This window comes from Equus asinus, chromosome 12 (assembly GCF_041296235.1).
Source record: "Equus asinus isolate D_3611 breed Donkey chromosome 12, EquAss-T2T_v2, whole genome shotgun sequence".
NCBI classification, from domain to species: Eukaryota; Metazoa; Chordata; class Mammalia; order Perissodactyla; family Equidae; genus Equus; species Equus asinus.
Window position 1 is genome coordinate 28769703 of NC_091801.1, and position 23375 is coordinate 28793077.

A 23375-nucleotide genomic window follows, 5' to 3' on the forward strand; every position below is an offset into this window, starting at 1 on the left:
AATATTCATGTCATACAGTATCTGAAGGAAAGGAAAAAGAATGTTAAGCTGAAAGAATATTTGAAGAAATAATGGCTAAAAACTTCCCAAATCTGGCAAAAGATATATACCCACAAATTCAAGAAGCTCAGTAAACCCCAAACACAATGAATCAAAAGTAATCCATGTCCAGAAACTTCATAAGCAAACTGCTGAAAATAAAAGATGACGAAAAAAATTTGAAAGCAGCTAGAGAAAATGATACATTACTATATGGAAATAATGATTCTAATGATTGTGGATTTCTCATCAGAAACCATAAAGGCCTAAAGGAAATGGCATGATATTTTTTAAGGGTTCAAAGCAAAGAACTGTCAACACAGAATTCTATATCCATCAAAAATATCCTTCAGGAATTAAGGTGACATAAAGACATTCTCAGATGAATGACAACTAAAAGAATCCCTTGCCAGAAGACTTGCTGTAAAAGAACTATTAAAGGAAATTCTTCAGAGAGAAGGAAAATGATACCAGAAAGAAATCTGAAACATCAGGAATGAAGGAAGAGCAACAAAAAGGAACTTGCAGAGAAACAGATGGAATAAACATGAAACTGAGTTCATGAGGTTAGCCACTTCACGGGGCACAGATATGCTAAAGGAGGAGGAATGATGCCAGCAAACTACCCTTAGTCCCCTGAGTTTGGTCAAAATCCTATTGATAACATTCTACAGCCACCTGTGCACAAAAAATGAGAGACTCCTTTTTTAAACTCTAATACAAATTCTCCACAAAGCCAATGATTAAAAACTGGTGTTAATAGCACATATCTCTATTTCCTGGATTTTCCAGACAGTGTCAGCAAGGCCACCTTATAAAATCCTGCACACCTTTCAAAATCAAAAAGGCAGCTTCTGAGACCAAGCAAGTGGTTTTACCAAAGAGTACTTGTCGGGGCCGGCCCCATGGCCGAGTGGTTAAGTTCACACACTACGCTGCAGCAGCCCAGGGTTTCGCTGGTTCGGATCCTGGGGGCCGACATGGCACTGCTCGTCAGGCCACGCTGAGGAGGTGTCCCACATGCCACAACTAAAAGGACCTGCAACTAAGACATACAACTATATACCAGGGGGGATTTGGGGAGATAAAGCAGAAAAGAAAGACAAAAAAAATTGGCAACAACTGTTAGCTCAGGTGCCAATCTTTAAGCAAAATAAAAGAAAGATTGGCCACAGTTGTTAACTCAGGTGCCAATCTTTAAAAAAAATTATTAAAAAAAAAAAAAGAGTACTTGTCCTGGGATGATTCCACATTAGATGGGTACAACAGAACCCCAGTGCACAACAAGGCCAACATAAGAAGCTAACTCTGAATAGTGGACTCCCATCTTCCTCACACACACAAAAAAAGCATACCTTTAAAAAAATAATAATAATCAGATTAACGCATCACTGGGGCTACCAAACATGCCCAACTGTCTCTGTGCAGAAAAAGAAACCAAACAGCATTTACACTGGATACTTCCCAACTCTCATGAAACTATCCCCTCACCCTCTGCTTCTAAACTCTGCCCCACTCTTTAAGGCTAGTTCTGCCTCCTCCAAGATGCCAGTCCTCACTGCCCACTTACTCCTCCTAAATAACTGCAGCCCTTCAATGCACCTCACGTCTTTCAGTACCTAATGCTCACACCCCATACCACTCTAGAAGGGGGTCCTGGGACATTCTCAGCAACCAGATACAACATGCAATACTTAAGGGCAGGCCTGGTCCCTGACTTTCCTCAATTTGCTCTTCAGTGCCCAATAGAGAGGAGGGCAGAATACCAGGCAGAGACTGAATGACAAGTATATGATTCATTGCAATTCTGGACAGACAACACTTCCTTTCCAACCTATAGATGGTCCCACACAAGAAGGCAGAACTTGGAAAAACAAATATTTTCAATCAAACATGCTACAGTATCTTTAGGGGAAAATGCCATCCACTGTTGAAACGACTTCCAAAGTTCAAACAAATTTTAAGTCAATGTAACTACTCCAAGATGTTTCATGTGACAAAAGGCTGGAAAAATAAACACAGTAGATGTCTCAAAATAATTCTAACAATAATCTACACTCATAAGTTACAATGAAACTACTGCATAGCTTACCATTCATATATAGTTATTTAGCATAAAGGACAGAAAATGCAGTGAAGTAAAACTTTGCTTTACTCACTTGGATCTTTTCCCTTAGGTTGTCATAATAGGGCATAATAATAAAAACATCAGATTAAATGAATCAATACTTAGGCCTACAGCACCATTTGAAGTAACTTTTTTTAAGTAAAATATCTCAATTTAAATTTACAATTTAAAAAAATAATCCTTCACATTTGTGTATATTGCAGGTTACAAAGCACTTTCATATACATTATTTAGCTTATTCCTTGAAACAACCTTGTAATACAGAAAAAGGATTATTATCTCAGTATACTTAGGCTACACTAAATTTATTAAAAAATATTTTTCTGGGGGCTGGCCCCATGGTCAAGTGGTTAAGTTCACACGCTCCACTTCGGCGGCTCAGGGTTTTGCCAGTTCGGATCACGGGCGTGGACACAGCACCACTCATAAGGCCATGCTGAGGTGGCGTCCCACACCTCACAACTAGAGGCACTCACAACTAGAATACACAACTATGTACTGGGGGGGCTTAGGGGAGAAGAAGGAAAAAAAAAAAGATTGGCAAAAGATGTTAGCTCAGGCGCCAATCTTAAAATATATATATATATTTTTTCTTTCTTCAATAATAAATTAACCTTAGCTTACTGTAACTTTACTTTATAAGCTTAATATTTTTTAACTTTTTGACTCTTTTGTAATAACACAGCTTAAAATACAAACACACTGTACAGGTATACAAAATATTTTCTTTCTTTATATCCTTATTCTAAAAGCTTTTTTCTATTTTTATTTATTTATTTTTTTTTTGAGGAAGATTAGCCCTGAACTAACTGCTGCCAATCCTCCTCTGTTTGCTGAGGAAGACTGGCCCTGAGCTAACATCCGTGCCCAACCTCCTCTACTTTATATGTGGAACACCTACCACAGCATGGCTTGCCAAGTGGTGCCATGTCCACACCCGGATCCAAACCAGTGAACCTCGGGCCGCCAAAGCAGAATGTGCAAACTTAACCACTGTGCCATGGGGCTGGCCCCTACTTTTATTTATTTATTTTTTTACTTCATAAACTTTTTTGTTAAAAACATAAATACACACATTAGCCTAGGCCTACACAGAGTCAAGATGATCAATATTACTGTCTTCCACCTCCATATCTTGCCCCACTCAAAGGTCTTCAAAGACAATAACATGCATGGCGCTGTCATCTCCTATGATAACAATGCCTTCTGCTGGAATACGTCCTGAAGGACCTGCCTGAGGCACTTCTTGAAAAGAAGGCTCTCCTGAAAAGAGGAGGTGTCACTCTTTTCAGAAATATGTCCATGGTTGTTTGCTTGGTTTGTATTTTTTGCCATAGATTTGCTTGTAAGCAGACAAGGCACCATGAACATTCCTCTCTATTAATGAAAACCACTTGGTGTTGGAGTCCATGTTTTCAAACTTTTTAAGGAGCTTGGTGAGAACTGCAAAAGCTTCTGCTAAACCCTTCATTATGAATTTTTTTGGAGGGGTGGTTCTTCTTTTTCTTCTGCAATTTCCTTTCCTCTTGCCTCTTCTTCAGCTGCACCTTCCTGTTCCAGTTCCAACAACTCTTCATTTGTCAATTCCTCAGGAACCACATCTAATCGCTCCTCAATGTCATCCTCATCCAAACCCAGGTTAAAGTTATTTGCCATCTCAACCATAGCCTTGTTGATTTTTGCAACCTCCTCAACCTTGGCAAATTCTCTGAAGTCATAGTCAAACCTCTTGAGTGTCTTCTTCCAGATGCCATTCATACATTCCTTAGCGACATCACCTCAAGCCCAAGCAAGGTTCTTGATGCAGTCTATACATGTTGCAATCCTTCCATAATTGCATCAGTGTTTTCTCAGTGTCTTCCTCAGTTGCAGCAATAGCCTGAGCAAAGGTCCTCCTCAATTAGTAGGTCTTAAAAACTGATAAAACTCCTTGATCCTTTGGATGTATCAAACAGCTCGTGTTTGGAGGGAGAAACACCACTTTGATATTGGGATGAAGATCATGAATAAAAGAAGTATGTTCAGGAGTACTAACAACAAGCAAAATCTTGAACGGTATGTTATTCTCCAAACAGTACTCCATTTCACTGGCACAGCAATTCAAGAGGCCATGATGGAAGAGGAGCTAGGTCATCCATGACTTCTTATGGCTCCTTTAGTACATTGGCAGTGTGTACTTGTTGATATGCTGGAAGGGCCTAGGGTTCTCACTGCGACAGATCACAAAGGGTTTCAGTTTGTTTCAGTTTGTCAACATTTCCCCCAAAGAAGACTGTTACCCTGTCCTTAAAAGCCTTCAAATCTAGCACTGACTTGGCCTCCTTCTGGACAAAAGTCCTTTCAGGTAACTCTTTCCAGAACAGGGAGTTTCATCAGTATTGAATAATTGCTCTGGCAAGTAATTTTCCTCCACAATCAGCTTATCTAGAGTTTCCAAAAATTCTTCAGCTGCCTTCACATCAACACTTGCAGACTCATGGCTCACTTTCACATTATGTAATGAATGATGATTCTTGAATCGTTTAAACGACCCAGAGCTAATGGTAAATTCAACATTGTAGTCAGGTGCAGCCTTTCCTTTGAACATCGCAAACAAACTTTTTGCTTTGGCCGTGACTGTCATGAGGGATACCTTCATGAGAGGGTGCTGAGAGGGATACCCGTCTGTGCCTGGTCTTCAATCCAGGTCATTAGAAGTTTCTCCATATCTTATATAGACCCTTCTCAGATCTGGGTTAGTCTCACTGCCTTCAACAAAGCAGATCCTTTAACAGCTTCCATCACTTTGTTCTTGTTCTTCAAGATCACAGCTATAGTGGAATGGGACATACCTGACTGGTGAGCAATAACCATCACTGATTTTTCACCTTGCTAGTCATTAATCACTTTCAGTTTCATTTCTAGCTCAGTCACTTAACATGGCCTCTCACTGGCAACATTAGTAGTGGATTTTGTATGCTTAGGGGCCATGAGGAACAAAACAACATGAGATTAAATCAAGCACGAGAGAAAATGATGCAATCAAGAGATGTGGTAAACATGAGATGTGTGAGGCTATTGTTGGCATGACAGGGCATACCGTTTTACAGTAAACTTTTTTTATAAGTACAAAGAGTACGTTCCCAAATAAGAATAAAAAGTATATTATAATAAATACATAAACTAGTAACACAGTCGTTTATTATCATTACCAAGTATTATGTACCATACATAATTATATGTGCTATCCTTTTATACTACTGGCAGCACAGGTTTGTTTACACCAGCATCACCACAAAAATGTGAATAATGCATTGCACTATGATGTTATGATGGCTATGACATCACTAGGTGACAGAAATTTTTCAGCTCCATTATAATCTTACAGGATTACCCTCGTATATGTGGTCTGTCGTTGACTGGAACATTGTGCTGTGGCACATGACTGTACTAACATAAACTAGGATAGGCATCTAAGTAGTCTGATTCCAGAGTTCTGAATACTCTTAAACATAACCCTGCTTTGCCCTCCTGCACCAGCTCTATTCTTTTGGATTTTCACATCAGTGGTATTTCTATATATTGTACTCTCTCCTCAGCTCATACAGAAAAAGGGTTTATAAGTAGTAACCACTGAAAGATATTTATTTTTCTAGAATTGTTAACTTGACAATCATCCTCTAAACATTAATAACACTTCCAATTATGTTTTTAGCCAAAATTTCATTTTCTCCCTTTATAAAAACCAAATGACCAATTTTGCTAACCTTGGAAGGGAATAGTGGGAGGAGAAGGGTCAGAGTAACAGTGGTATATTACTTTTCTATTATTCCTATCAGAGGACCTCTTTTTTTATTTTCTATATAAGAATTTAGTAGACATATAAGAAAAGTGAACTGTGGTATATACACAATGGAATAATGGAATACTATTCAACCATAAAAAAGAAGGGAATCCTGCCATTTGTGACAATATGGATGGACCTTGAGGGCATTATGCTAAGTGAAATAAGTCAGACAGAGAAAGAAAAATACTGTATGACTTCACTTATATGTGTAATCTTTTAAAAAAAAAAGTCAGTCATAGAAAAAGAGATCAGATGTATAATTATTAGAAGTGGTGTGGGTGGGAGAATTGGATGAAGGTCGTCAGAAGGTACAAACTTCCAGTTATAAGATAAATAAGTACTGGAGATGTACTTCATGATGACTACAATTAACAATGTTGTATGGTATATCTGAAAGTTGCTAAGAAAGTAAACCCTAAAAATTCTCATTACAAGGAAAAAAACATTTTTTTCTGTCTTTTTTTGTAGGCAATGTTGGATGTAAACTAAACTTATTGTGGTAATCATTTCACAATATATGTAAGTCAAGTCATTATGCTGTGCACCTTCAACTTATACAGTGCTGTATGTCATTATGTCTCAAAAAAACTGATAGAAAAAAAAGAAAAGTGAACTTCAGTCTTCTTAATTAATTGGCATATTCACCCAGGGGTCACTTATGCAACTTGAAATGCAAAATAGTTGTTTTACTAAAATAGCTTGCACAGGACATCAGCAAGATACTGGAATACGAAGCCCCAGTTCCAGTTTCTCCCACAGAGACACCAACTTAAGAATACATGGACCAACTACCTTTGTGAGAATTCCATAAACCATAAGAGGTTCCTGTACCCAGGCAAGCCCAAAGCCAAGATGAACCACATCAAAGCCACTAGGAAAATTCATGGCATTGTACACATCTAAACCCCTCCTCCCCAGCACAACACAATACACTTGGGATAAATGCTCAACATGTGCCTTCTCCTTAGGAAAGTAAAGAGAAGAGTGGAATATATGTACAATGTTCTGGCTTTTCAAGGGGCTAAAGGACTGATTGCTCTCTTGCCTGAATCAAAACATTGACAGGAATGGGCACAAGGGTATGGACTGCTGATAATCAAGATGAACACCAACAGCTTTTTCCAGCACCAGAGAGATTGCAGTACTACAGATATACACTAGGAGAAGCTCCTGAGTAGAATTACACAAACCTCTTCAAGTAGGAGATTACACGCACAGTCAAATAAGATGCATAGCTGGAAAAAGATAGAGAGGTCACCAGAATCTCTTGTTGGGCTGATTAGCAAAGATCTTCCTGTATACGATGCCAATCTACAAACACTAGAGAAGTGGCTGTTTTTTCAAATGCCCAAATTGCAACAAAAGATCACAGGCATATCTAAAAAGAAAAACAGGAAAATGTGGCCCAATCAAAGGGACAAATTCAACTTCAAGAAACTAACCATAAAAAAAAAAACTAACCATAAAGAAATGGATATCTATGAATAATCTGACGAGTTAAAAAAACTTAAAGATGAACAATGAACTAAAAGAGAATACAGAAAGACAACTAAACAACATCAGAAAAACTATGCACAAACAAAATGAGAATATCAAAAAAGAGATAGAAATTATGAATAAGAATGAAACAGAAATTCTGGACCTGAAAAATACAACAACTCAATTGAAAAATTCATTAGGCAGTTATAACAGCAGACACGACCAGCAGAAGAAAGAATCAGTGAACTTGAAGACAGACAGGTGATTCAAAATTATCAAGTCATAAGAGCAAAAAGAACATGATGTAGCCTTTAAAAAGAAGGAGATTCTCTTACATACTACAATATGGATGAACCTCAAGGACATTTAGCTAAGTGAAATAAGCCAATTACAAAAGGATAAATATTGTATGACCCTACTCATATGACTCTAAAGTAGTCAAAATCATAGAACTAAGCAGAAAATTGGTTGCCAAGTGCTGGGAGAATGGAGGAGAGGGAACGGGTATGGAGTTTCAGCTTTGGTTCCAGTTCCACATGTAAGAAGCTTGAAAGCCCACTCCATCCTAACAAGTAAAAAGCTGAACTGACTGAAAAAACAACTCTTCTTGGATCCATAAAAGAGGTGAGGACACAGGAAATATTATGGCCCCTGAGATTAGAGGGACAGACAGATGAACACAGGGAGTCATAGCTTCTAGTAGCAGGGACTCTTCAGCAGAAACTGCCATGGGAACCAGTGCCAGGGCAGGAAAATCTGAACTATCACTAACAAACTGTTGGAGGCTCATTGCAGACAAGTCTGACAGTTAAAACTCCATGAGGACCTAGTCTTAGAGGGGTGCTCAGTCATACGGCCCCCCATACTTTTGTGAGTTTTTCCTCCAGGAACTCAACTAGGTTCTCAGAGAACACCAAGCATGATAAAAGCTAAAAAAATTAAAAAACTACATTAGGCATATTGTTTTCAAACTACAGAAAAATCAAAGATAAAGAAAAACTCCTGAAGGAATTACAGAAAAAAAACCCACCTTACTTATAGAGCAACAGAGATAAGAATTACATTTAACTTCTCAGAAACAATGCAAGAAAGAGAATGGAGTGAAATATTTAGTGTTGAGAGAGAAAAAAAATCAACCTGGAAATCTTTACCCTGAGAAATTATCCATCATAAGTGAAGGAGAAATAGACTTTCTCAGACAAACAAAAATTGAGAGAATTTCTTGCCAGTAGACCTACCTTGCAGAAAATGCTGAAAAAGTTCTTTAGAGAAAAGGAAAATAATACAGGTCAGAAACTTAGATCTACATAAAGAAAGAAATGTATCAAAGAAGCAATAAAACAAAAACTTTTTTCTTATTCTTACTTGATCAAACAGACAACTGTTCAAAATAATAATAGAAACAATGCATATATCATATATATATGTTTATGTATGCTTATATATATGAGAAATGAATTATAGCAACGATACAAGGGATAGGAGGGAAAAATTAGATTATTTTGTTATTCTAAGGTATTCCCACTACCTGTGAAGAAGTATATTGTTATTTGAAAGTGGACTTACATTAGTCGTAAAAGTGTATTTGCAAATTCTAGCTAAATCACTAAAGTACAAAATAAATTATAACTGATATGCTAAGAAAGGAGAGAAAAATGGAATGATTTTCTTGATTAAATGATCAATTAAAACCACAAAAGGCAGAAAAAAACAGTGAAAAACAAAATAGGAACAAAAAATAAGGGCAGAAAATAGAAAACAGTAGCAAATCTGATAGATATTAATCCAATTATGTCAATAATCACTTTGAACATCAATGGTCTAAATGTACCAACTGATAGACAGAGATTGTCAGAGTGGATCAAAAAATAAGACTCAATTATATGTTGTCTACAAGAAACCCACTTTAAATATAAAGGCACAAATAAATTAAAGTAAATGGATAAAGAAAAATATACCATGCTAATGCTAATTAAAAGAATGCAGGAGTAACTATATTAATTTCAGACACAGCAGATGTCAAAGCAAGGAAAGTTATCAGGGATAAAGAAGGACATTGCTGTTGTTAGCGCTATCAAGTCGATTCTGACTCCTAGTGCCCTGTGCACAGTAGAGTGGAACTCTACCTGGTCTTTCTATGCCATCCTCTCACCTTCCAGCACTATATCAGACAATGCTCTGCTGCTATTCATAGTGTTTTCACAGCTAAGTTTTTTCAGAAATGGGTGGCCAGATCCTTTGTCCTAGTCTGTCTTAGTCTGGAAGCTCTGCTTAAATGTGTCCACCATGGGTAACTCTGCTGGTATTTGAAATACTGGTGGAATAGTTTTCAGCATCACAGCAACATGTAGCCACTACAGTATGACAACCAACAGATGGGTGGTGTGGTCCCCTGATGGGGAAATGAACCCGGGCCACCATGGAATCTTAACTTCTAGACCACGAAGGCTGGCAATAAAAGGGCATGACATAATGATGAAAGGGTCAATTCTCCAAGAAGACATGATAATCCTTCATATAAACATGCCTAATGATAGAGCACCAAACTACATGAGGCAAAAACTGACAGAATTGCAAAGAGAAATAAATAAATCCACTATCATAGCTGGAGACTCCAACATCCCTTTCTCAGAAATGGGCAGATCCACCAGGCAAAAAATCAATAAGGATATAGGTGAACTCAATAACACTATCAATCAACTGTTTATGACTCATATCTAAAGATTAGTTCATCCAACAACAGCAGAATACACATTCTTCCCAAGCTCACATGGGATATTCACCAAGATAGACCACAATCTGGGCCATAAAACACATCTTAACAGATTTAAAAGAATAGAAATCATACAATGTCTGCTCTTAAAACCACAGTGGAATTAAACTAGAAATGAGTAACAGAAAGATAACTGGAAAACCCAAAAATACATGGAGATTAAATAAGACACTTCTAAACAATATATGGGTCAAAGAAGAAATCTCAAGAAAAATTTAAAAATATTTTGAGCTAAATGAAAATGAAAACAGAACTTATCAAAATTTGTGGAACGCAGCAAAAGCAATGCTTAGAGGGATTTACAGCATTGAATACATACATTAGAAAAGAAGAAAGCACTAAAATCAATCATCTGTTTCCACCTTAGGAAACTAGAAAAAGAAGAGTAAATTAAACCCAAAGTAAGCAAGAAGAAAGTAAATAAGACAAAGCAGAAACCGATGAAAATGAAAAAACAGGAAATCAATAGAGAAAATTAGTGAAACCACAAGCCGGTTCTTTGAAAAGATCAATAAAATCAATAAGCCTCTAGTAAGGCTAACTAAGAAATAAAGAGGACACAAATTACTAATATCAGAAATGAAAGAGGGAGCATCACTACAGATCCCACGCAAAATTAAAACAATTATAAAGGAATACTATGAAAAATTCTATGTCTGAAAATTCAATAATCTAGATGAAATGGACCAATTCCTTGAAAGACACAATCTGCCAAAACTCACACAAAAAGAAATAGAATTTCAGCTTTGTAAGATGAAAAAAGTTCTAGAGATCTGTTATAAAACAAAGGGAATATACTTAAGACTCCTGAAATGTACACTTAAAAATGTTTAAGACGTTAAATTTAATGCTATGTGTTTGCTACCACAATTAAAGATAAATATTTTTAAAAAGTACCTCACACAGCCTCAGATAGCCCACTTTTGCTCTGGTTTTCTTAGCAATCTTTATCCTCTGCAGGAAAATATTTCTGTAATTACAAAACGTGTTCTTTCAGGTATATAAGATAGTATACTGGTTAGCCAGGCAAACACTTTTAGATTTCCTTTTACCTTAAATGACAAATACTACCCTCATTCTTTTGTACTCAAATGAATGCAATATAGCAAAAAAGAAACTAATCCAATCTTTCCTTATTTATACCACCTAGAACTGATGTCTCTATCTCTAGTGAAGGCTGTTGCTTATAATATCATTTCATCCATAGCAACAATCTTTGCTAGACTATTAGGCAAAAATATAGCTGAGGTCAGCTAACATTTGCTATATATACCACTGATCTAGATAACTAAAGCTTTACCAAGTTTATAAATAGCACATGAGAGTACAGATAGCACATGAGAAAAAACATGAGAGGTTTCATGAAGTCATGTGGAGAAACTGAAAATAAAAATGTTTATTAATAATCCATAAGTACCGGGAGCAAAATGGCGGGGTGAGCTGACCCGGGATTCTCTCCCCTCCAAAATACAACAAAAGATTGGAAGAACTGAATTTCAGAGAATAAACATAATGCCAGCTCGTTAGAGACCTACAATACCAAGAAGGCAGAGATCATAAACCTAGCTTTACCCCTTCGGAGGCGCTGGAACGGTAGGAGAGAACATCGCTCCCTCCCCTAGAGTCTGCTATCGCTGCCGCGTGGGTCGGTAAGGAGTTGGGGAGGGGCCACGCGACCGGGGGATCATCCAGGACTCCTGCCGCTGATTCAGTGGAGACCCACTGACGGGGGGAAAGCTTCCGTCCGCGAGGACCCTATAAATCAAGGGCCTTAGGAGACCAGAGAACAGAACTGATCTGAACCCAGACCGGCGTGTGTGAGTGACAGGCCCTCCCCCCTAACAAAGCCAGTGGGCGCAGCCATCTTGCCCCAAGGCGGAGAGCTAACACACCGCTCTCGACCCCCATCTAGTGGCAACAGGCTGTAACTGCAACTGAATTCTACCACCATGAGAAAAAACCGCTCCTCTACCATCCAGCAATTTATAAAAACCCCAGACCAGAAGGAAAACAATAAAAACACAGAATTAAGTCCTGAGGACTTGGAATTAGGTAAACTAAGTGATAATGAATTCAGAGCAGCTATAATCAAAAAACTCAATGAGGTAGAGAGAAAGAGAAACAAGCCAAGTTCTGGAATTACTTCACAAAAGAGATTGAAATCATAAAGAAGAATCAAACAGAATTACTTGAGATGAAAAACACAATGGACCAGATAAAACAGAATACGGATTCCCTGAATGCCCATGTAGACAACATAGAGGAGAAAATCAGCATAATCGAGGACAGACAGGCTGAATGGCGCCAGACAGAGGAAGAAAGAGAACTAAGAATTAAAAAAAATGAGGAAAATCTCCGAGAGATAATGGATTCAATGAGGAGTAAGAACATAAGGATCATAGGAATTCCCGAGAATATGGAAAAGGAAAATGGAGCAGAAAGTGTGCTTAACGAAATTATTGAAGAGAGCTTCCCAAATCTAGGGATCAACGGAGAAATGTATGTAGAGGAGGGTTTTAGATCTCCTAGATTTGTCAATGTAAAAAGACCCACCGCAAGGCACATAATAGTAAAGTTGGCAAATAGGAATGATAAGGAAAGAATACTCAGGGAAGTAAGAAAAAAAAAGAGAGTAACCTATAAAGGAGCCCCTATCAGACTGTCAGCGGATTTCTCTACAGAAACCCTACAAGCTAGGAGAGAATGGAGTGATATATTCAAAGCTTTAAAGGATAAAAACCTTCAGACAAGAATACTCTATCCAGCAAGAATTTCCTTCAGATATGAGGGAGAAATTAAATCTTTTCCAGACAAACAAAAGTTAAGGGAATTTGTAACTAAAAGCCCTCCATTACAAGAAATCCTCAAGAAGGCTCTCATACTTGAAAAAAGAAAAAAGGGAGAAAGGGGACACAAGCCACAGACTAGGGAGACCGATGGATAGAACCAGAAGAGGATAGCAAATATTCAACTATAGCATTAGGGTAAAAATAAGGAAACTACCAAAACAAGGACGATCTTAGCACTCTAACTACAAATTAATAAGACGAGTTGGAATAAAAAATGAAAATAATTATTTAGGAAGGGAAGAGCAAAGGGTCTAAATCAGTATTGGTCGAGTAAGTAAGAGACCACCAGAGAATAGACTATATTATACACGAGATTCTAAATACAAACTTCAAGGTAGACACTAAAATAAAGTACAGAACAGAGTCACAAATCATAGATAAGGAAAAATCTAAGAAACCCAGCATAAGAAATTGCAGTATTAAATGGATAGTCTAAAGCACACAGGAAAAGAAACACAGGAAAACAAGATAATGAGCGACAGATTGACAGCATTAAGTCCACATGCATCAATAATCACTCGCAATGTGAATGGATTGAACTCTCCAATAAAAAGACACAGAGTGGCAAAATGGATTAAAGAACAAGATCCAACAATTTGTTGCCTCCAGGAAACACACCTCAGCCCCAAGGACAAACACAGACTCAGGGTGAAGGGGTGGAGGACAATACTTCAAGCAAATAGCAAGGAGAAAAAGGCAGGTGTTGCAATTCTCATATCAGACCAAGTGGATTTCAAAATAAGACAGGTAAAGAGAGTCACAGAGGGACAATATATAATGATCAAAAGGACACTTCATCAAAAAGAAATAACGCTTATAAATATCTACGCACCCAACACAGGAGCACCAAGATTCATAAAGCAACTATTAACAGACCTAAAGGAGATGTTAAAAACAACACAATAATAGTAGGGGACCTCAACACCCCACTCACATCAATGGACAGATCATCCAGGCAGAAAATCAACAAGGAAATAGTGGAGCTGAATGAAAAACTAAAACAATTGGACTTAATAGACATATATAGATCACTCCACCCTGAAGGAGCTGAATACACATTCTTCTCAAGTGCACATGGAACATTCTCTAGGATAGACCATATGTTGGGAAACAAGGCAAGGCTCTACAAATTTAAAAAAATTGAAATAATAACAAGCATCTTCTCAGATCATAGTGCTATAAGGCTAGAAATTAATTACAAGAAAAAAGCTGAGAAAGGCACAAAGATGTGGAGACTAAACAACACACTACTGAACAAGCAATGGATCATTGAAGAAATTAAAGAAGAAATAAAAAAATACCTGGAAACAAATGAAAATGATAGCATGCCATACCAACTCATATGGGATACAGCAAAAGCTGTATTAAGAGGAAAATTCATCGCAATACAGGCACATCTTAACAAACAAGAAAAATCCCAAATAAGCAACCTTAAAGCACACCTAACTGAACTAGAGAAAAAAGAACAAATGAAGCCCAAAGTCAGCAGAAGGAGAGAAATAATAAAAATCAGAGCAGAAATAAATACTATTGAAACGAAAAAGGCAGTAGAAAGGATCAATGAGACAAAGAGCTGGTTTTTTGAGAAGATAAATAAAATTGACAAACCACTAGCCAGACTTACAAAGAAAAATAGGGAGAAAGCTCAAATAAACAAAATCAGAAATGAGCGAGAAGAAATAACAACAGACTCTGCAGAAATACAACAGATTATAAGAGAATACTACAAAAAACTATATGCCAACAGAATGGATAACCTAGAGGAAATGGATAAATTCTTGGACTCCTACAATCTCCCAAAGCTCACTCAGGAAGAGGCAGACAATTTGAACAGACCAATCACAAGGAAAGAGATTGAAACAGCAATCAAAAACATCCCAAAGAATAAAACCCCAGGACCAGACGGCTTTCCTGGGGAATTCTACCAAACTTTCAGAGAGGACTTAGTACCTATCCTTTTCAAGTTATTCCAAAAAATTAGGGAAGATGGAACACTTCCTAACACATTCTATGAGGCCAACATCATGCTGATACCAAAACCTGACAAGGACACCACGAAAAAAGAGAACTACAGGCCAATATCACTGATGAACATAGATGCAAAAATTCTAAACAAAATTTTGGCCACCAGAATTCAGCAATTCATCAAAAGAATCATACATCAGGATCAGGTGGGATTCATACCAGGGACACAGGGATGGTTTGACATCCGCAAATCAATCAACGTGATACACCACATCAACAAACTGAGGAATAAAAACCACATGATCATCTCAATAGATGCAGAGAAGGCATTTGACAAGATCCAACAGCCATTTATGATAAAAACTCTGAACAAAATGGGCATAGAAGGAAACTACCTCAACATAATAAAGGCCATATACGACAAACCCATAGCCAACATCATACTCAATGGGCAAAAACTGAACCCCATCCCCCTGAAAACAGGAACAAGACAAGGATGCCCTCTATCACCACTCTTATTTAACATAGTACTGGAGGTCCTGGCCAGAGCAATCAGGCAAGAAAAAGGAATAAAAGGAATCCAAATAGGGAGGGAAGAAGTGAAACTCTCGCTGTTTGCAGACAACATGATCTTATATATAGAAAACCCCAAAGAATCCATTGGAAAACTGTTAGAAGTAATCAACAACTACAGCAAAGTTGCAGGGTATAAAATCAATTTGCATAAATCAGTAGCATTTCTATACTCCAGTAATGAACCAACAGAAAAAGAATTCAAGAATACAATACCATTCACAATCCCAACAAAAAGAATAAAATACCTTGGGGTAAATTTAACTAAGGAAGTGAAGGACCTATATAATGAAAATTACAAGGCCTTTCTGAGAGAATTGGATGACGACATAAGGAGATGGAAAGACATTCCATGTACATGGATTGGAAGAATAAACATAGTTAAAATGTCCATTCTACCTAAAGCAATCTACAGATTCAACGCCATCCCAATCAGAATCCCAATGACATTCTTTACAGAATTAGAACAAAGAATCCTAAAATTCATATGGGGCAACAAAAGACGCCGAATTGCTAAAGCAATCCTGAGAAAAAAGAACAAAACGGGAGGCATCACAATCCCTGACTTCAAAACATACTACAAAGCTACAGTGATCAAAACAGCATGGTACTGGTACAAAAACAGGTGCACAGATCAATGGAACAGAATTGAAAGCCCAGAAATAAAACCACACATCTATGGACAGCTTATCTTCGACAAAGGAGCTGAGGGCATACAATGGAGAAAAGAAAGTCTTTTCAACAAATGGTGCTGGGGAAACTGGAAAGCCACATGTAAAAGAATGAAAATTGACCATTCTTTTTCACCATTCGCCAAAATAAACTCAAAATGGATTAAAGACCTAAAGGTGAGACCTGAAACCATAAGGCTTCTGGAAGAAAATGTAGGCAGTATACTCTTTGACATCAGTATTAAAAGGATCTTTTCGGACACCATGCCTTCTCAGAGAAGGGAAACAATAGAAAGAATAAACAAATGGGACTTCATCAGATTAAAGAGCTTCTTCAAGGCAAATGAAAACAGGATTGAAACAAAAAAACAACCCACTAACTGGGAAAAAATATTTGCAAGTCATATATCTGACAAAGGCTTAATATCCTTAATATATAAAGAACTCTCGCAACTCAACCACAAAACATCAAACAACCCAATCAAAAAATGGGCTGGAGACATGAACAGACATTTCTCCAAAGAAGATATACTGATGGCCAATAGGCACATGAAAAGATGCTCATCATCGCTGATCATCAGGGAAATACAAATCAAAACTACACTAAGATATCACCTTACACCTGTTAGAATGACAAAAATATCTAAATCTAATAGCAACAAATGTTGGAGAGGTTGCGGAGAAAAAGGAACCTCATACACTGCTGGTGGGAATGCAAACTGGTGCAGCCACTATGGAAAACAGTATGGAGATTCCTCAAAAAACTAAAAATAGAACTACCATACAATCCAGCCATCCCACTACTGGGTATTTATCCAAAGAGCCTGAAGTCAGCAATCCCAAAAGTCCTGTGCACCCCAATGTTTATTGCAGCACTGTTTACAATAGCCAAGACCTGGAAGCAACCTAAGTGCCCATCAACAGACGAATGGATAAAGAAGATGTGGTACATATATACAATGGAATACTACTCAGCTGCAAAACAGAACAAAATCATTCCATTTGCAATAACATGGATGGACCTTGAGAGAATTATGTTAAGTGAAATAAGCCAGCGAGAGAAAGATAATCTGTGTATGACTCCACTCATATGAGGAATTTAAAACTATGGACCAAGAACAGTTTAGTGGCTACCAGGGGAAAGGTGGGGTGGGGGGTGGGCACAAAGGGTGAAGTGGTGCACCTACAACATGACTGACACACATTAATGTACAATTGAAATTTCACAAGATTGTAACCTATCAATAACTCAATTAAAAAAAAAAATCCATAAGTACCAAGTACTACAGAAAGCCCAGGAAAGTCAGGATGTATTTGTAGAATATGACTTCTTTGAACAAAATTTTACAATTAAAATGAGAGACAAAGAGGCAAAAAGTGACCTCTGCATCATTACTAACAGTGGGTAGGAAGAGGGCATCTGGCAAATGTCTCCTCCTGGGTGAAGCAAACGGGCAGATGAGGAAGAAGGTTGATAATAATTGTAGATGTTATTTTATTTTATTATTTCTTTTCCAGTTTTATTGAGATATAATTGACATATGACATTGCATTAGTATAAGGTATACAACATAATGATTTTTTTTATTGAAGTATAATTGACATAAAATATCCTCTTAGTTTCAGGTGTACATCACAGTGATTCGATATTTATATACATTACAAAATGACCCACAATAAGACTAGTTACCTTCTGTCACCATACAAAGTTACTAAAATATTATTCACTATATTCCCTATGTGGTACATTATTATATCCCCATGATTTATTCATTTTATAACTGGAAGTTTGTACTTAATCCATTTCACCTGTTTCACTCCCCCCCCCCCCCAAAACCAAAACTCCCACACGATTCAGCACCTCAGCTCCTGGGTATTTATTTGAATAAAACAAAAACACTAACTTGAAAAGATATATGCACCGCTATGTCCATTGCAGCATTATTTACAACAGCCAAGATATGGAAGCAACCTAAGTGTTCATCGATAGATGCATAAAGAAGATGTGGCACATATACATATATATCCACATACATACATACAATAGAATACATCATACATACAATGGAATATTACTCAGGCATAAAAAAGAATGAAATCTTGTCATTTGTGACAACATGAATGGACCTAGAGAGTACTATATTCAGTGAAATACGTCAGACAGAGAAACATACGTATTGTATGATTTCACTTACATGGAGAATCTAAAAAACAAAACAAATAAAAAACAGAAAGACTCATAGATATTGGAAACAAACTGGTGATTACTAGAGAAGTAGGAGGAGAATACTTATAAATGATGAGAAAAATGCTTATGAATGGTGAGAACAATGCTTATACAATCCTTCACTTTTCAGCAAACAGAACTATTCCTATCTTTTCAAAAATATTTTAACTTCAGAAACTTAACAGTTTATCACATCTTATTTTAAAATCACAAAGGAATGTCAGTCTCTGCAAATGTTTTACCAACCTACGTTCCCTAGAAATGTTAGACAAGTTATTATATGCCTAAGCCTGTTAGATGATATGACATTTTGGAACTCTTCTTAATCTTCAGATAATACATGTTATCATTTATTTCTCTAGAAAACTAAGATACCACATTTTTAGCAGAAAATATCTTGGATTGGAAAAAAGACTACTTTTATCATTGCCCATTTAATAATTCTCATACATCCTTTTCTTATTCTCTTCCAAAACAGAGGCCAGCAGACACATAAGCAAACAGCTCTTATGCACAGAATTACCCTGAATTCTTGTGGCAGTGAGTAGTGACTGTCTAACCCTAAGTATAGCCTATTTCACAGCCATTTTTATACAAGGCTGGAACACACTTCTGTTTTTGACCAAATGCTGAGAAAGTCATTGAGCCATTCTTTTTTCATTTCCTGATCAAACAGATAAATTTTCAAAAATAAGGCAGAGCCCAGAGAGAAAAGCATACATTGACTTGCATTTCTTAGCTCCGAAGTAACTTCATTGGATATTCAATTTTCTCACAACCTTCTAAGAACTAACTTTCTTGTTTTGATTAAGAGGAATTTCAGCTGACCTTCCTACAGGGCTGTTGACAAGAACATATTCCTGAATGTCAGTACATGAACCAACTAAAAAATGTTTAAATATAGCTGTTACACCAGCAGAGGTAATTGGTAAGAAAAGAGCAGTTCTTTAATCATTCATTCATTTACTTAACATGTATTTATCAAATTTCCTGTCCTTCAGCTTTTAGGCAAACAAGTTTTATCTGTGCTGCCTGGAGCTGTATCTTCCCTACCTGGAAAGATGGGTTGTCCTTTGTTTAAAACAGGAAATTCTCGACAGATTTCCCCATCCTCTTGATCTCGTGCCAACCATCGTTGAACAGGTATGTAAAACTGTTTCCTAGAATTCATGTTCCACAATTGTATCTGCAATAGCAACAATATTACTTCTGAAAAAATATAAGAATACTTTATCAAAAAATCAAATAAAAGTTTTTGTCCAAATCTGACACTTAGCTTAGGGAAGATCATTTTGCTTTTCTCTAATAAAGGAAGCTGTTGAATATTTGACAAGAAAAGTGCTAATTTCTTCTTTTATTGCCATCTCAAGCACAATGGCATTTCTTTTCTCTATTTTGAACTTTTTCTACTTCTAATGTCTCTATATTGAAATGCTAAACATACCAATTACCTCCCAAATTTTCTAAGTGCCATCAATATTTTCCTATTTCGAAAGAGATGTTTACAATTTTTAAAAATCTGTTATTCCCCTGTTCCAACCCCTTAGTAATGAGGTTTTTTAAATTTTAAAGTGATTTTATAAAATATTAGCATGAGCTAAATTTCATGCACTACAGATTCAAACTGATATATTTTCCTCCTTGGGTCCTTAGCAATGAATGAAATTCAAGCAGTAATTGTTTATCTGGGTACCTATGATACCATACGCTATCTAATCCATTTATCCTGGAGTTGATAAAGATGTTAAATTCTGATAAGATCAGACGAATGTCAAAAATCATCAAAAAGTAGAAATTATGTTTTCTGATTCCAAAATCTAGGCTTTCATGAGTAGGGTACTATTATTCTTTTAAAAGTTTCAGTGAAGTGTTACTTTATCTGTTAATCTTTTTGTCTTTAAAATGTCTTACATCAGAGATTTTCAACCTTGATTGTTTAAGAAGTCATACCATCATAAAGGTAGATTTTCAGTTCCTAAACTTACTAATTCTGTGGGTCTTGGTAAGGCCCAGAAATGTGCATTCATAAATTCATATCAAGTGTGATTCTGGTGCAATCACACTTTTAGAAAAGCTCCCTGAGAACCACACACGGTTACCCTTGGTTTGCAAGGCTGCTACTGCTGCCATAACTATTTGACTTGGTTATTTTAATTAAAGAGTAAGGCAGATCATTTGAGAAATACAAAATAAATCACTATTTGAAAGTTTTTATTTTGTAATCTTCCTTAACTAAACTTGAAAGAATCAAGATTAAGTTCCTTAAAGCAATGTGATCATTTTATGAACTATAGAAATACTATACCATTATTGCTATAATGGACTCAGTGCCTTAATTCTAATCCCCTCAAGTTATTGGCACTAATTTACCTAAAATTTTAAATTTCAAACTTCTGAACTGTATTATAAAAATTGAACAGGAAACTCCCAATTTGGCCAAATGGGTAAATTATATAAGAGCTTTGCATATTCAGAATAAAACTTTGAATGAAGACCATCTCTCTTCTTCACTGGTTCTCAAAGACAGGTGAGGTAAACCTCAGGCAAACAAGTTGCCTTGCAATGAAGAGAGTATTTGCCATGGGGAGAAAGACAGTAAGAATTTTCAGCTTGATTTTATGTCTTTCCTCTGCAGTATTATATAATCTTTCCAGATTACTTAACCACTGTCTTAACATCCCAGGTTAATAATGAATATAATATTGCTTATTGATTATCAATCAAATGATATGGAAGGAGGATTAATGATAATTTTCATAAGTTAGTTTAGCTTACTAAAAGAGAAAAGAGTAAGAGGTATTATTATATATGATCAATTAAATATCAACCTGAATATCATACTTCAAAAGTTCTATATGGCATAAAAGAGAGAATTATTTCACATAGAGGCCAGGCAATAATTTTGAATTTTTTTTTTTTTTAGGGAGATTAGCCCTGAGCTAACTACTGCCAATCTTCCTCTGTTTGCTGAGGAAGACTGGTCCTGAGCTAACATCCATGCCCATGTTCCTCTATTTTATATGTGGGACGCCTACCACATCAGGGCTTTTGCCAAGCGGTGCCATGTCCACACCCGGGATCTGAACCGGCAAACCCCAGGCCGCCGAGAAGTGGAATGTGGGAACCTAACCGCTGCGCCACTGGGCCAGACCCAATAATTTTGAATTTTGAAATCTTCTACATTCTGTATTTTTATATAGTGAGTTTTATTTTTTCATTCTGCTTCAGGATCTTTTGTGACTTTTATGTAAAGACTATGGCATTATTAACAACTATGTGTTTCTGCTAATGGAATAAAAAGTATGTTTTTAAGGGACTATTCATCTTCAATGACTTTTTCATTAATTTTCTCACATATTATAAAACTGTTGAACAAGTTTGCAAAAAATATCAGGAATGGAACTAGATATTCTTTTCATTTTGAGAACTTGTTTAAAGATCATTTATTGTGAAATGACAAAAGATGGAAATACACCATACACAAAAATGGATGACAAGCTGTACAATTTCCAGTGTTGAAAATCTGCAGTTATTGGTAATCATGGTAACAAGTACAATTTTTAATTCTGAACAACGTAGAAAACTTGAGCCCCTTTTTTCCTCCTAAAAGTACTCACAGAGGCATTATCTTGCTTAGCATGAATAGACTAAATTTGAGAGGTGGCATTCAAGTCTATTAGATTATTATTTCATCAGCACAAATGGTCTAGTTTTACAACCCTCATGAAGCAGATAACGTCCACCTAGTCACTTTTTCATCATTAGTGCAACCATCTCAAGAAGCAGTATGAGTTTATCGAGAGCCCCAAGTATTTTCCTGTCTTTTCGAAGAGGTGAAAGGACTGTTTGGTTGAAGTGCTTCCCTCAATTAATGAGGGATTAAATTATCGACAACAGCACATGATACTGCTGCCCTGAGGAATACATTGACAAAAAAAGTCCAGATTTGACTCCACCAACTCATAAGAGGAATAAATTGCCCCCTTGGGGTTTGATTCCTAAACAGAATTTGCAGAGTATTTTGGAAAGCATGGGAACGTTGATATGTCTTTACCTCTTTACAGTGCCAGGAAGGGGAGAGTCCAGAGTTGGTATGACCAATACGAATCTTAAAGAGTGTTCCAATGTCTCCAACTGTGATCTATAAAGGAACCAAGAGACTGTCTTCCAATGTACTTTCACAAAATCCATTTAAAAACAGCTGATATTAAGATAAAGGGGTCAATCTATCGAGAAGATATAAGGCTTATAAACAAGCATACACCTAATAACAGAGTGTCAAAATATATGAAGCAAAAATTAACAGAACTGAATGGAGAAATAGTCTACAATAACAGTTGGAGACTTCAATACTCCACTTTGAATAAATGACAGAAGAACTAGACAGAAAATCAATAAGGAAAGAGAGGACTTGAACATTATACACCAACTAGATCTAACAGACATTTATAGAACATTCCACTCAACAACAGCAGAATATAATTTTCTCAAGTGCACATGGAATTTTCTCCAGGATAGACCATATGTTATGTCACAAAAACCTTTTGAAAATTAAATAAGACTGAAATCATACAAAGTATCTTTTCAAACCACAATGGAATGAAACTAGAAATCAATACAGGGGAAAAAAACCTGAAAAATACACTAATATGTAAATGAAACGACATACTCTTAAGCAACCAATAAGTCAAAGAAATTGCAAGGGAAATTAAGAAACACCTTGAGAGGAATGAAAAAAAATAACATACAGAAAACACAGGAGATACAGTGAAAGCAGAGCTCAGAGGGAAATATTAGCTGTAATTCCATAAAATCTGAATGTGCTTAAAGGAAGAAATCATTTCA

The 23375-nt window shown here is 36.5% G+C and overlaps 1 protein-coding gene across 18 annotated transcripts in view; it reads right to left on the minus strand.

The window, feature by feature from the left end:
* The window catches only part of RP1 (RP1 axonemal microtubule associated), a 449795-nt gene that overhangs the window by 233465 nt on the left and 192955 nt on the right, over positions 1–23375 (minus strand). For 15 of the 18 annotated variants that reach the window (XM_070481256.1, XM_070481267.1, XM_070481255.1 and 12 more), the window contains 2 exons: positions 22585–22671; positions 19584–19716 (listed from right to left, as the gene is read on the minus strand). The exons of 2 other annotated variants lie outside the window; for them this stretch is intronic. In XM_070481256.1, coding sequence (XP_070337357.1) covers positions 19584–19716; positions 22585–22671 — 220 coding nt within the window. The remainder of the gene's footprint in view (positions 1–19583; positions 19717–22584; positions 22672–23375) is intronic. One more of the 18 variants, XM_070481268.1, reaches the window with a different exon arrangement.